Source organism: Bubalus bubalis, chromosome 3 (genome assembly GCF_019923935.1).
Source record: "Bubalus bubalis isolate 160015118507 breed Murrah chromosome 3, NDDB_SH_1, whole genome shotgun sequence".
Taxonomy (NCBI): Eukaryota; Metazoa; Chordata; class Mammalia; order Artiodactyla; family Bovidae; genus Bubalus; species Bubalus bubalis.
In genome coordinates this window covers 73,493,106-73,506,179 of record NC_059159.1, presented here as the reverse complement: position 1 = coordinate 73,506,179, position 13,074 = coordinate 73,493,106, and the positions used below count along the sequence as shown (strand labels likewise).

At 49.0% G+C, this 13,074-nt stretch overlaps 1 protein-coding gene across 1 annotated transcript in view; it reads right to left on the bottom strand.

Annotated features, from left to right (window-relative positions):
- Window positions 1-2,311: 2,311 nt before the first annotated feature.
- SCARA5 (scavenger receptor class A member 5) overlaps window positions 2,312-13,074 on the bottom strand; it is a 133,866-nt gene continuing 123,103 nt past the window's right edge. Inside the window, exon 9 of the mRNA XM_025281400.3 lies at window positions 2,312-4,415. Coding sequence (XP_025137185.1) covers window positions 4,279-4,415 — 137 coding nt within the window. The 3' untranslated portion in view covers window positions 2,312-4,278. The remainder of the gene's footprint in view (window positions 4,416-13,074) is intronic.

Genomic DNA, 13,074 nt, shown 5'->3' with positions numbered 1-13,074 from the left:
AAATGGCAACCCACTCCAGTGTTCTTGCCTGGAGAATCCCAGGGACGGGGGAGCCTGGTGGGCTGCAGTCCATGGGGTCACACAGAGTCGGACACGACTGAAGCGACTTAGCAGCAGCAGCAGCAGCACAAGTCTGTGCTCCTTGGGAAAAAGACGGCCCATGAGGTCAGCCTGCACTGGCCTAGGCTCTCTGCTGAAACTTGATGAGGTGAGGAGACAGAAATTGGAGGTTGAGAAGGCCAAGGTGGCTGGAATTTGCTGGGCACAGTATCTGAGACTAGGGAGCCTCGTAAAGAAAGTTCCAGAAAAGTTCACAGGGTTCCCTAGTGTTGTCTGCTGAATCTGTGTGAACCCTGGGAGGCTGGGTAGAACAATTTCTGAGGAAAGCACTGAGAGCAGAGCTCACAGTGAGCTGGGAATTGTTCAAGTTCCCTCCAGCTAGGGTGGGAGGTCCCCACGTAGGGCAGGGGTCCCCAGTCCCTGGGGCCACAGACAGATACTGGCGGGTGGCTGTCAGGAACCAGGCTGCCCAGCTGGAGGTGAGCGGTGGGTGAGCGAGTAAAGCTTCGTCTGTTTTCACAGCAGCTCCCCATTGCTCGCATTACCGCCTGAGCTCCACCTCCTATTAGCTCAGCAGAGGCGTCAGATTCTCATAGGCGCTCAAAGTGTACTGTGAACTGTGCAAGGGGGGGGATATGGGTTGCATGTGCCTTGTGAGAATCGAATGCTTGACAATCTGAGGTGGCGCTGAGGTGGTGGTGTTAGCAATAGGGAGCGGCTGCCACTGCCTCACCCCCAGATGGGATCATCCAGTTGCAGGGAAACAAGCTCAGGGCTCCCACTGATTCTGCATGATGGTGAGCTGTATATATTTCATTATATATCACAAGGTAATAATAATACAAATAAAGTGCACAATAAAGGTCATGCACTTGAATCATCCTGAAACCTCCACCCCCCACCACCCAGTCCGTGGAAAAATTGTCTTCCACAAAACTGACCCCTGGTGCTGAAAAGATTGGAGACCACTACCCTAGGGGACTAAGAGTCCTCCTGGAAAGCTCCTTAGCCTGTTCTAACTGGGGGGTGAGCTGGTGCAGAGCATTCAGTGACAAAGTTCCCCTCAGTCAGAACTCACCTCAGCTCCCGGAATCGAAAGGTGGAGGAAAAGAGAAAAGGAGGGATGGGAAAGGTGTTCCGTGGAGGGCTGAAGGGAGAGCTGTTCCAAGAAGAGAAAGACAGATGCTTCACACAGCTGACATCTCATAGAAATGTCAGAATAACTGTCAGGAAACAATGAGGCTGAAGAAGCCACCAGGTGACTGGTGGAGAATGCTGTAACTTCTTTTGTGACTCAAACCCACCATAGCTGTCGGCTTGACTACAACCCACGCAGGCACCATGGGTTCTCAGGTACTTGAGACCAGGGAAACCTGGGGCCTTGTAGACATTAGAGGGGAGCAGTCCCCTTCTCCACGCGGCCTGAATATAGAGTGGGAGCCACAGTGCTTTGGGGGTGGGCATCACCTGGCTTTTTGGCGGAGGAAACCACGATGCCTCTGGTGTGTTTCCAGCAAGTCTACTTTTTGACCTCCTTTGGCAAATTATTAGGGCCCACAGCCAGCCTGGGGCCATGAGGTTCTCCCGGAGATGCAGCTATGAACATGTGACTGGGACTACCCAGTGACCCGGGTCACCCCACACACTGCCCGGGTCGTAGGCCTGGGGGCTCCTACTTCTCACTGGGGGGTTCACAGACCTTGGGTGGTCTTCTTCTGTGTTAATGGAACTCTGGATGAAAGCACATCCCCAAGTAAGAATTCAGTCGTGTTTGACTCTCCGTGACCCCACTCGGCTCCTCTGTCCATGGAATTCTCCAGGCAAGAATACTGGAGTGGGTTGCCATTTCCTACTCCAGGGGATCTTCCTGTCCCAGGGATCAAATTTGGATCTCCTGCATTGCAGGGAGGTTCTTTACTGTCTGTGCCAACAGCTCTGGAGAAGTGAGAAATTGACAGGTGGACTTACCTTTAGGAATACAAAGCAATTCTCTTATAAGCTGGGTCTTGATTATCATTCTTTTGCTTGAGACCCTTTCCTTAGGTTACCTAATAGGTAACTTAAGACTTCATATGCCATCAAGTTCTTGGTCTAGACTATGTTTATCATCCTCTGGAAGTATTAAGGCAGCTACTCATAAGCTGCCCATTCTACCGATTCCTGCTGAAAAATGATCAGACCTATGCAATTTTTGCCCGCCCCCTTCCCATGCTCACTGGGTTTTCATGAGAAAAAATGTGAGGGAAACTTGTTAGCATCATGTTTTCAGCTTTATTGAAATTCTTACAAAAGGTCTGATGTATTTTAGGCCTGGCCTAATTTCCCTTAGTCCCTGAAATACAGGATCATGGCTATTTCCACGTCCCTTTAAGTAGGAATGTAAACTAGTAGACTTTGCTTTTAAAGTTCAAACACATATCACCATGGTTTTTCACTGATGTAAAGCAAGACTTATGTTTTCCCAAATGAAAAGACCAAGTAAGAAAATTACATGGGTCTTCATTGGTGGGATAACTGGATTCTTTGTCAGAACAGACTTGGGGATTTATTTCACTTAATGTGACATTCTTCCACCTTGAGTATTTTCTTTTTTTAAAATGCAAACTTTGCGATGTACTGAGCTATGTAGTAAAGAGTGCCGTGTTCATATATGCATACATATATTGGCTCTGGAAAAAGATGCATGAGTACATGCATGTTATGTAAACATAGCAGATAATAGCATATTATAAGCAAAGAACAACCAATAGCATGTACTGGTTTAGTTGTCAGCCAGGAGCTTTGCTGGTCTTATCCCCAGAGGGTCCCAGCCATCGCTTTCCCCAGGCAGGCGATGCTCACCAGGTAGGACAGGTGATTGTGTATCTGAGGCGTGTCTGAGTCTGTGACTCCCCCAAGGTCGCTGGGCCTATGCTCACTCGCTACCATGAAGCTCCCCAGGCCTAGAACACAGAAATGCCCAGCAAGACCTCCTCCTCGTGTCAAAAGCAGACTCTGATCTCCCCATCACTAGGAAAGGGGTGCAGACTGAGGGCTCCCAGAGGCCCACAGCCTCTTCTTCCCCTAGATGTAGTAGGGAATCCGCATTTCCTTCCAGTCTTATAGGCTCCATCAGGACATGTGTTTTCTTGACCACAGGATGATACCCAAAGAGGCCTGGAAGGTTCTGTATCAGCTCTGAGACACAGGCAATGTGGCTTTAACCCTGATTGCCAGATGACTGAGGGATGGCCTTGGTTTAACCCAGATAGCTCCCATGTCACCCTCCAAATTCATCCTCCTATGTGGATGGTTGCCTTGGAAGCCAGTCACATCCAACCTTGAACTTACACCCTATGGGATTTGGAGTATGTAATCTTTTAGTCACACTTGTGCTGCACCCCAGCTTCTTGCTTGAGTCTAAGCAAAGACATATGAGAGTTCAGGTTGAAACAATGGTCTCATTCTCCATCTGACTGATAGGCTAGGTGAATGGGTCAGTCGAGTGCTACCTGGAGGTCAAGTGGTACCCAAGCCAGCATGACTTGCAGGAGTGCTGCAAAGTGATACATGAATTGAGCGCCCGAGATACTATGTAGCACACATGGCAGTCACTCAGTAAATGTTCCTTTCACTTGCCTTCTCGGAGTTCAGACTGGTTCCTGCAGGAGGCTGGCATCTCCCTCTCACTCCTAGAGCCGCCCCTCCTCTATGTCACTTTCCTGAACTAACAAACGCTGTGCAGAGGCAGAGTGAAGAGGGGAGGGTGAATCACTCAGGATCGTCTCTTGCTGGTCAAAACTCTTGGCCTGAGGTTTGGGAATGATCTGCAGAGTAATCGACCTGGGATGCCTCCTGCCCATCTTCACTGCTGCATTGGTCGCCAGGATCCATCTGCAACTCACAGACCACAGAGAACATGGACAGGTAGCCCTGAGGGCACAGTGTTTAGAAGACTCTGGAAAAAGGCGATCTAGCCGACCAGGGCTCCAGGCAGGAACCGTGGTGGAAGGGAGAGACAGGCAGTGGATCCCAGAGTTGTGCCTTGGAATAGATGTCCAAGAGGAGGAGGGTGACAGGTCACCGTGGTCCTGGGATGGGAATTACAGGGGTCTGGGGGTGCTGGGCTAGGCGCAGAGGGCAGAGGCATGGCCAGGGGATCTCTGAGCATTGCCCCCACCCCAGAAATGCAGGAAGGAGGCTCGGCAGCTGGGCCCAGACCTCGGGCTGTGCCCACCGTTAGTGTCTCTTGCACGTCACGCCAGCATCCTCAGCGTGCCCGCAGTTTGTCACTCCCCACTTGGAGAAGCTGCAGCGGAAGATGCTCTCCTCGGTGCCCTTGCAGGCGACATCGTCCATCCAAATTCTCCCTGTGCCTGTGGAGACAAGTGGACACGATGTCTTAGCAGAGATGGAGGAGCGCAGGACAGACGGGAGCACCGCTGTCTGTCCCGAGCTCTGCTGTCAACTCTCTAACCAAGTGGTTCCCCCTGCCTTCTCCACTCCACCAAGACCAACACGTCTTCTCTAGGCTCAGTTTCTTAAAAGCAGAATAAAAATAATTGACAGTGAGGATGGGTTTCCCTGGTGGCTCAGTGGTAAAGAACCCACCTGCCAGTGCAGGAGATGTAAGAGTCGTGGGTTCAATCCCTGGGTCAGAAGATTCCCTGAAGGAGGAAATAGCAACCCACCACAGTAGTCTTGCCTGAAGAATCCCATGGATAGAGGAGTCTGGTGGGCTACAATCCATGGGGTCACAAAGAGTCAGACACGAATTAGTGACTAAACAATAACCGTGATGGTATTTACTGAGCAGCTCCTATGTGTCGGGCTTCGTACACATATGATCTTTGTCCATTCTCACCATGGTGCTGTGAGATGGGCATGAATAACCCTTTTTCTAGATGGGAAAACTGAGGTTCAGAAAGCAATTGGTGCAAGGTTGCTCAGCTTGTAAGTGACAGAGTCTGAACTCAAGCCTAAGTCTTGCTGCCTCTCAGGCCCACACTTTATACAAGATGCTTAATAGCTTTTGAGACTTTGGCCATGCCACATAACCTGTGGGCTCTTAGTTCCCTGACCAGGGATCAAACCTGTGCCCCCCTGCAGTGGAAGCACAGAGTCTTAGCCACTAGACCACCTGGGAGATGTATCTTGCAGCCTTTGCTGCTGAATATTCAGACAAGACATAATCAGAGAGACAATGTCAGACAGATCTAACTCAGACAGATCCAGCACCCCATAACCAAATATCTCAGTGTCAACATCACCTCCAGTATTTTGAAATTTAAAGCTGATGGTCTCACACAATGAGTGTCAAACAGTGGTCCTTAGAATGACAGCAGATCTCAGAAATTAACATTATCACCAGACATATAGGTTATGACAGGCAGAAGCATCCATAAGCATAAGCTAGGTTACGGTTCAGTAACAAACTAGGCCAGTTCCCAAAATACAAGGTCCCTAAGACAATCCAGCTGAGTTTTGCCCACCTGTTCACCCCGCCCTGTTCACTCAGGTCTTAGGAGGACCAACCTGACGGTCTGAAGGTGCCCATGTAGGGCGTCTTTAGTTGGTTTTCCCAGGATTGTACCCTAGTCTCAAGACACACAGACTTGGCATTGAGGTCTTCAATGAACGTCAAGAGGATAGGTCAGCTGGGTGAGGCTTCAAGGGAATGGACAGGGCTTGTCTGGGGTCAGAGGGGTCAGCGGAGAGGGGAGAAGTCACCTGGAGCCCCCACTGATGAACTGGCAGGGCCATCAACCATGTTCTGGTGGGTTCTCTGGGCTGATGGCCAAGCCACATCTTTAATGGTGGGAGCTCACTCGGGAGCCCTCTGGAATGCTGCCTGAGCTTCAGGGCGCCCATCTCCCATGGAGTCATTAGGTTAGAGCTTCGCTACTCAAAGTGTGATCCTAGAGCAGTAGCATCAGAGTTTGTTAAAAATACACAACCTCATGCCCTGCCCAGGATCTACTGAACCAGAATCTACATTTGAACCAAGTGGTCCTGCATTGAAGTTTGAGAAGCACTGCTACTGCTACAGCGAAGTTGCTTCAGTCGTGTCCGACTCTGTGTGACCCATAGATGGCAGCCCACCAGGCTCCCCCGTCCCTGGGATTCTCCAGGCAAGAACACTGGAGTGGGTTGCCATTTCCTTCTCCAATGCATGAAAGTGAAAAGTGAAAGGGAAGTTGCTCAGTCGTGTCTGACCCTTAGCGACCCCATAGACTGCAGCCCACCAGGCTCCTCCATCCATGGGATTTTCCAGGCAAGAGTACTGGAGTGGGGTGCCATCGCCTTCTCTGGTACAGCAGAAATAGGGCTTTACAACAAGTAGGACAAATCTCAAGTCTCAGCCCATCCCGGAGGACCATTTCAGTTGTAAAAGTGGGAGGGGATTCCCAGGACATGAGACTTTTGGTGCTGAAGCTAAGTAAACTGAGAACCTACTGGGTAAACTTACTTGTTACGTTCAAGAGCTGGTACCAAAAATCATGGGGTTGAAGGTCAGAAACTGCGTTCCAATATTACCATGTCAATCTGGGCAAGTTAAACGATGTAATTGTTGTTTAGTCGCTATGTAGTATCCAACTCTTTGCAACCTCATGGACTGTAGCCCACCAGGCTCCTCTATTCATGGGATTGCCCAGGCAAGAATACTGGAGTAGGTTGCCATTTCCTTCTCCAGGGGATCTTCCTGACCAAGGGATTGAACCCGAGTCTCCTGCCTTGACAGGCAGATTCTTCACTGCTGAACCACAAAGGAAGCCCAAACGAAGTAATAGTTCCTGTATTTTAAAGGGCTTTGAAATGCACCAAAACCCTACATGAAAGGCAGTTCAGGGATCCTAGCATCTGATCCTAATACCATGCCTCCTTGTCCCGTCACTCGGCAGCCAGACAACCTCTCCTTTTAGAGGAATTGTCGAGTATTGTTGTTGTTTAGTTGTTAAATCATGTCCGACTCTTTGAGTATTAAAATCCTTAAAACCTGTCACTCACCCTTGGACTGCATGGGAAATCCCTTTACAAAGAGCATCCAGGAAACAACTAAACCATTTTGCTGCCCAGTAAGAAGCTCCAATACTTTGGCCACCGAAACAAAGAGCCAACTCTTTGGAAAAGACTCTGATGCAGGGAAAGATTGAGGACAGGAGGAGAAGGGGGCGGCTGAGGATGAGATAGTTAGGTAGCATCACTGACTGCCATGGACATGAGTTTGAGCAAGCTCCGGGAGATGGTGAAGGACAGGGAAGCCTGGCGTGCTGCAGTCCATGGGGTGACAAAGAGTCGGGCATGACTGAGCGACTGAACAACAACAAATTGATTGCAAGGACTTAGTGGTTTGGACATATTTTTGTTATGCTGAGATATTCGGCATCTGCTCAAGGGATTGCTGAGCAGTGAACTAGGGGACAGACCTGGGAGGAGAGATCTCTTTCTGCTGTCTTTGTTCATGTTATTTGTTCATCACAGCCTCTTCCCTGGCCGGATACAGTGTGCCTCTTACACAATAAGCCCTTTGAGGCTGAGCAAAAATTCTCAGATTAAATGTCTCCTGGAAAACACATCAGTTTACAAATTACCCAGGAAAAGGTTGCAGACCCAAGAGCTCCGTGGGATTAGTCACACCCAAAACAAATAAAGCAGCAAATGAAGGAGACTGACAAATACAAAACAGGCCCAAGGTTACCAGTCCTAATGTGTACACAGGATCACGGAACTCCAAACTCTAGTTGGGGTTTGGCTAGGGAGTTCTAGCTAATGTTCAGTCATGGAAGAGCTAATAAAATGAGGACTGCTGCTGCTGCTGCTAAGTCGCATCAGTCGTGTCCAACTCTGTGCGACCCCAGAGACGGCAGCCCACCAGGCTCCTCTATCCCTGGGATTCTCCAGGCAGGAACACTGGAGTGGGTTGCCATTTCCTTCTCCAATGCATGAAAGTGAAAAGTGAAAGTGAAGTCGCTCAGTTGTGTCCGACCCTCAGCGACCCCATGGACTGCAGCCCACCAGGCTCCTCCGTCCATGAGATTTTCCAGGCAAGAGTACTGGAGTGGGGTGCCATTGCCTTCTCCGAAAATGAGGACAGGGTTGTTAAATCAGCAATGCTCATATCTGCAGTTATTGGGACATCATTAAAGGGGCCAATGAACTCGCAGATCATCTCTGCTCCCCGCGTGTCAGAGAGGCTAGAACTCTCATGAATCCAGGTACCAATCATTGTGTCAGTTGACACCCATGAGAGCTGACACCTGACACTCATTGTGTGGCCTGAGCACCAGGAGGTCAGTATCACCCAGGAGCTCATCAGCAATGGCAGAGTCTTGCGCCCAGTGGAACCTGAACCTGGGTTTGATTCCTGTGTCGGGAAGATCCCCTGGAGGAGGGCACGGCGACCCACTCTAGTATTCTTGCCTGGAGAATCCCATGGACAGAAGAGCCTGGTGGGCTACAGTCACAGAGTCGGACACAATTGAAGTGACTAACACACTGTATCTTAACAGCATCTCCACCAGTCAGCATGCCTTCGAGTCCGAGAGCCCTGCCCTAGATTAGGTCTGCTCCTCCATGCTGGTTCTCTCCGTGAGCTCCATAACAAGCCCCATTAGGAAGCAGGAAGGGGGTTCTCTGTTCCCCCACTTTAGAGTCAGAAAACTGAAGCTATATGGTGAGGTTTTATCTTATGGAGGCAAAACTGGGACCAGAGGCCAGGTCTTCTGACACTTGGAGCCTTAGGGGCTGTTGGAATGTGAGGGGATGGTTGGGATGAGTAAGCAGAGATTTTATTTTATTCTCATCATTCATTCATTCAAGAAATAGTTAAGCATCTACTCCATGCTCAGTGCTATTCCGGGTGTTTGGGCTACATTAGTGAACAGAAAATGATTTTTTAAAAAACCCACTGCTGCTAAGAATATAAATTGGTGGAGAATAGTATGGAGGTTTCTCAAAAAATGAAAAACAGAATTACCATATGATTTAGCAATCCCACTTCCAGATACATATCCACAAGAAACAAAAACTAATTCAAAAAGATACATGCACCCCAATGTTCACAGCAGCACTGTAATTATACAGTTGCCAAGATAGGAGAGCAACCGAAGTGCTCATCAACAGAGGAGTGGATCAAGAAGATGCGGTATATATTATATATGCAATGGGATACTACTCAGCCACAGAAAAGAATAAAACTTTGCTACTTGCAGCAACATGAATGAACCCGGAGGGCATCACTCTAAGCAAAATAAGTCAGAAAAGTCAAATACTTTATGATATCACGTATAGGAGGAATCTAAGATAACACAACAAACTAACGACTATACCAAAAAATGCATATGTACAGAAAACAAATTAGTGGGTACCAGTGAAGGGGAAGGGGCAACCATGGATGGGGAACTGGGAGGTCCAAACGACTGGAGGTAAGATAGGCTACAAAGATGTATTGTACAACATGGGGACTATAGCCAATATTCTGTTATAACTGTAAAGGGAAAGTAACCTTTAAAAATGGTACAAAAACAAAACAAGAAAAAACAAAAAGTTTTTGCTTCATGGAACTAATATTTGAGCTGCTGCATGTTTATTTAGAGTAATATTAATAGAAGGAATGAGTTACACTGACCCCTAAGGGCTGCCATCAGAGCACCACACAGAGGCAGGCAGGACAGCTATCAAATAGATATTTAAGAGAAAGAAAAACTGAGGCCCCAGAAAGGTTAGCAGACCTGTCCCACAACTATTACGGAAGGAGGAGAGAGTGACCTCTGATGTCCAGCCAGTCTAGTCCCTGTTCCTTACAGAAGCACATATACAGTGCACTTTATGGATCACTAAGAGGTGGCAAACCAAATTCAGCCCACTTCTTGCTTTTGTAAATAAAGTTTTATTGGAACATCTACCTTGTAGACTGTAGTTACTTTTGTCTGTAGTTACTTCGGTGCTACAACCGCAGAGTTGAATAGTTGTGAGACAAACCATCTAGCCCACAAAGCCTAAAATATTTACTTCTGGCTGGCCCTTTAATATTTGCTGACCCTTGCACTAAGCCACCTCCCAGTATTTAAATTTGATCTTAAGAAAAAAAAGAGCAAAAATGCTAATAATAATATAATTAGAATGGACATTCTCAATCCATCCATCCACCCCCACCTACGAATCCACCTGCATTTGTACCCATCCTCACCTCCTTTGTCTGTCTGCATGTTTCACAGATTTTCTCAGTGGGTCCAGGACCAGTTCCCTGGTGCTGCCCTGGTCTCACCCACTCCATCTCTTTCTGGACCCTGTTCCAGCCATCACTTCCATCTTCTCCAACTGCACTCCGTCCCTCTCCAACAGCTCTTGGACCAATTTAAAATAAAAAAAAATCATCTCCAAGTCTTTCTCACTTGGGTCTTTCCTTGTTTTTTTTCCCAGGGACACTGATCATTTAATTATTGAGCCCTGGCCAGGAAAAGTTTTATGGTGCCAAACCACCAAGAGCATGCCAGGCTCGGCAGTTTCTTGTATGGCTCGGGGAGGATGCAGATTCTGCAGGCACACAAGTTTCTTCCTTCCTTCTCTCCTCGCAGTCTCCTCTCGTTCCTCCTTCCTCCCTCCCACTTTCAGTTCAGTTCAGTTGCTCAGTTGTGTCCGACTCTTTGCGACCCCATGGACTGCAGCACGCCAGGCTTCCCTGTCCATCACCAACTCCCGGAGTTTGCTCAAACTCACGTCCATCGAATCAGTGATGCCATCCAACCATCTCATCCTCTGTCGTCCCCTTCTCCTCCTGCCTTCAATCTTTCCCAGCATCAGGGTCTTTCTAATGAGTCAGTTCTTCCCATTAGGTGGCCAAAGTATTGGAGCCACTTTATGCAGTACAACAGAGGATGAGATGGTTGAATGGCATCTTCAGCTTGTTGGACATGTATCTGAGCAAACCCCAGGAGATAGTGAAGGACAGGGAAGCCTGGAATGCTGTCCTTGGGGTTGCAAAGAGTCAGACACGACTTTGCAACTGAACAACAGCAAATAAACTGAAAAAGAATTAACTAGGTGAAGAGGAGGGAAAGGCATTGCAAACCTGAGGAAGAGCAGGCGCTACGACATGGGAGATCAAAAACAGCTGTATGAGCTCAGAGCCCACATCTGGGTGCATGTGGCTGAAGGATGCTCCGCTGAGGAGTGAGGCACTTTAGGACAGAACTTGCTGCACTAAGCCGAGAAACCAGACTTGATCCTGAGAGCAGTAAAGACCCACTGAGCGTTGGGCAGGGGAGTGACAAGCAGGAGACCGTTTTAGAAAGAGCCCTGGTAGCCAGGAAGAGGAAGGCCTGGAAGAGGAGGTGGGGAGCAGGGCGTCCGGGAAGGAGCTCCTGGAGGGTGCCCCACCTCCTCCCAACAAGCAGCCAATGACTGCAGCTGGGCCTGCGCTGTGCTATTGCATGCCATACACGATCTCATTCTTCATTTGCCATCCTCCTGCAAAAGTGGGAGGGCTGAAGCCTGGGGAGGTTAGGAAGTCTGCTCCAGGACACCAGCCAGTAAGTGGCAGATATGGGATGCTAGCTAGGCTCTGACCTACAGCCTGAGCTCCAAGCCACTGCTCTACTCAGCCTGAGTTCCGAAGGCAAGAACAGTGAGAACAAAGAGGAAGGGACAGAGTCAAGGGCCCAAGAGGTCGACACGGGTAGAATCTGTAGGACCCAGGGACTCAACAGAGGAGGGACAGGGGAGTGGGTGAGGGGAAGGGGAGGGACAGGTCTGCAGTCCTGCCTGCAAGGACAGAAAGCACATCCGTAAGAGAAACAGAGACTATGGAAGGCGGGGCTGAGGCCGGGAGCCTGGGGGACTCCGTGAGGCTGAGGGTGAGCCGACTGGGGTCAGGAGTCTGGGCACCTGTCTGAAGGGAATCTGTGGTCAGAGGGGCATCTGGACCTGAGGTGCAACCCGCCCTCTGCCAGGAGAGGTGGGCATCCCCCGCCCCGCCCCACAGTTGGCAGGCAGGCGAGCCCTTCCCATGCTGTTTAGAATCTGTGAACATGTCCACCTCCCCCTAAACTGAACATGCTGAGGTCAGAGACTATGTTGTCAGAGACAACTCCACATCCCTGCGCTGAGCCTAGTGCCTGCCCATGGAAGGAGCCAGAAGCTGCTCTGGGAAGAAGGAACTGCAGCTGGGACAGGAGGCCCCATTTCCCTCTGTGGACCTGTGAGTAACACCTGGCCTGCCTACCTGCCCAGGTCTCAAATATCACATGACCTAAGTTACTGGACAATGATGGGGAGGTCGGGCCACAGTTCACTTTTAGGGCTTCCCTGGTGGCTCAGACAGTAAAGAGTCTGCCTGCAGCACAGCAGACCCAGGTTCAAACCCTGGGTCAGGAAGATTCCCTGGAGAAGGAAATGGCAACCCACTCCAGTATTCTTGCCTGGAAAATCCCATGGACAGAGGAGCCTGGCAGGCTACAGTCAATGGGGTTGCAAAGAGTCAGACACAACTGAGCCACTTCATATTCATATTTAATGGTGCACATCTGATGCAAATGTAGAATCGAGTCTGGCTTTCCACCACCTGATTTAAAAACTCCAGTGGCATTAATATATGATATTTTTATATATGTGGAATCTAGAAGAATTGTATAGATGATCCTATTGAAAGCAGAAATAAAGATACAGATGTAATGAACAAACGTATGAATACCAAGAAGGAAAGAGGAGTGGGTAGGAGGAATTGGGAGATTATGATTGACATATATAAGGGCTTCCCATGTGGCACCAGTGGTAAAGAACCTGCCTGGCAATGCAGGAGATGTAAGACTTGCAGGTTCGATCCCTGGATCAGGAAGATCCCCTGGAGGAGAGCATGTTAATCTGCTCTAGTGTTCTTGCCTGGAGAATCTCATGAACAGAGGATTGTCCTGGACTGGTGGGCTACAGTCTGTAGGTCTCAAAAAGTTGGACAAGACTGAAGTGACTTAGCATGAGTGACATATATATGACTATTGATACTATACATAAAATAGATAATTAATGAGAACCTACTGC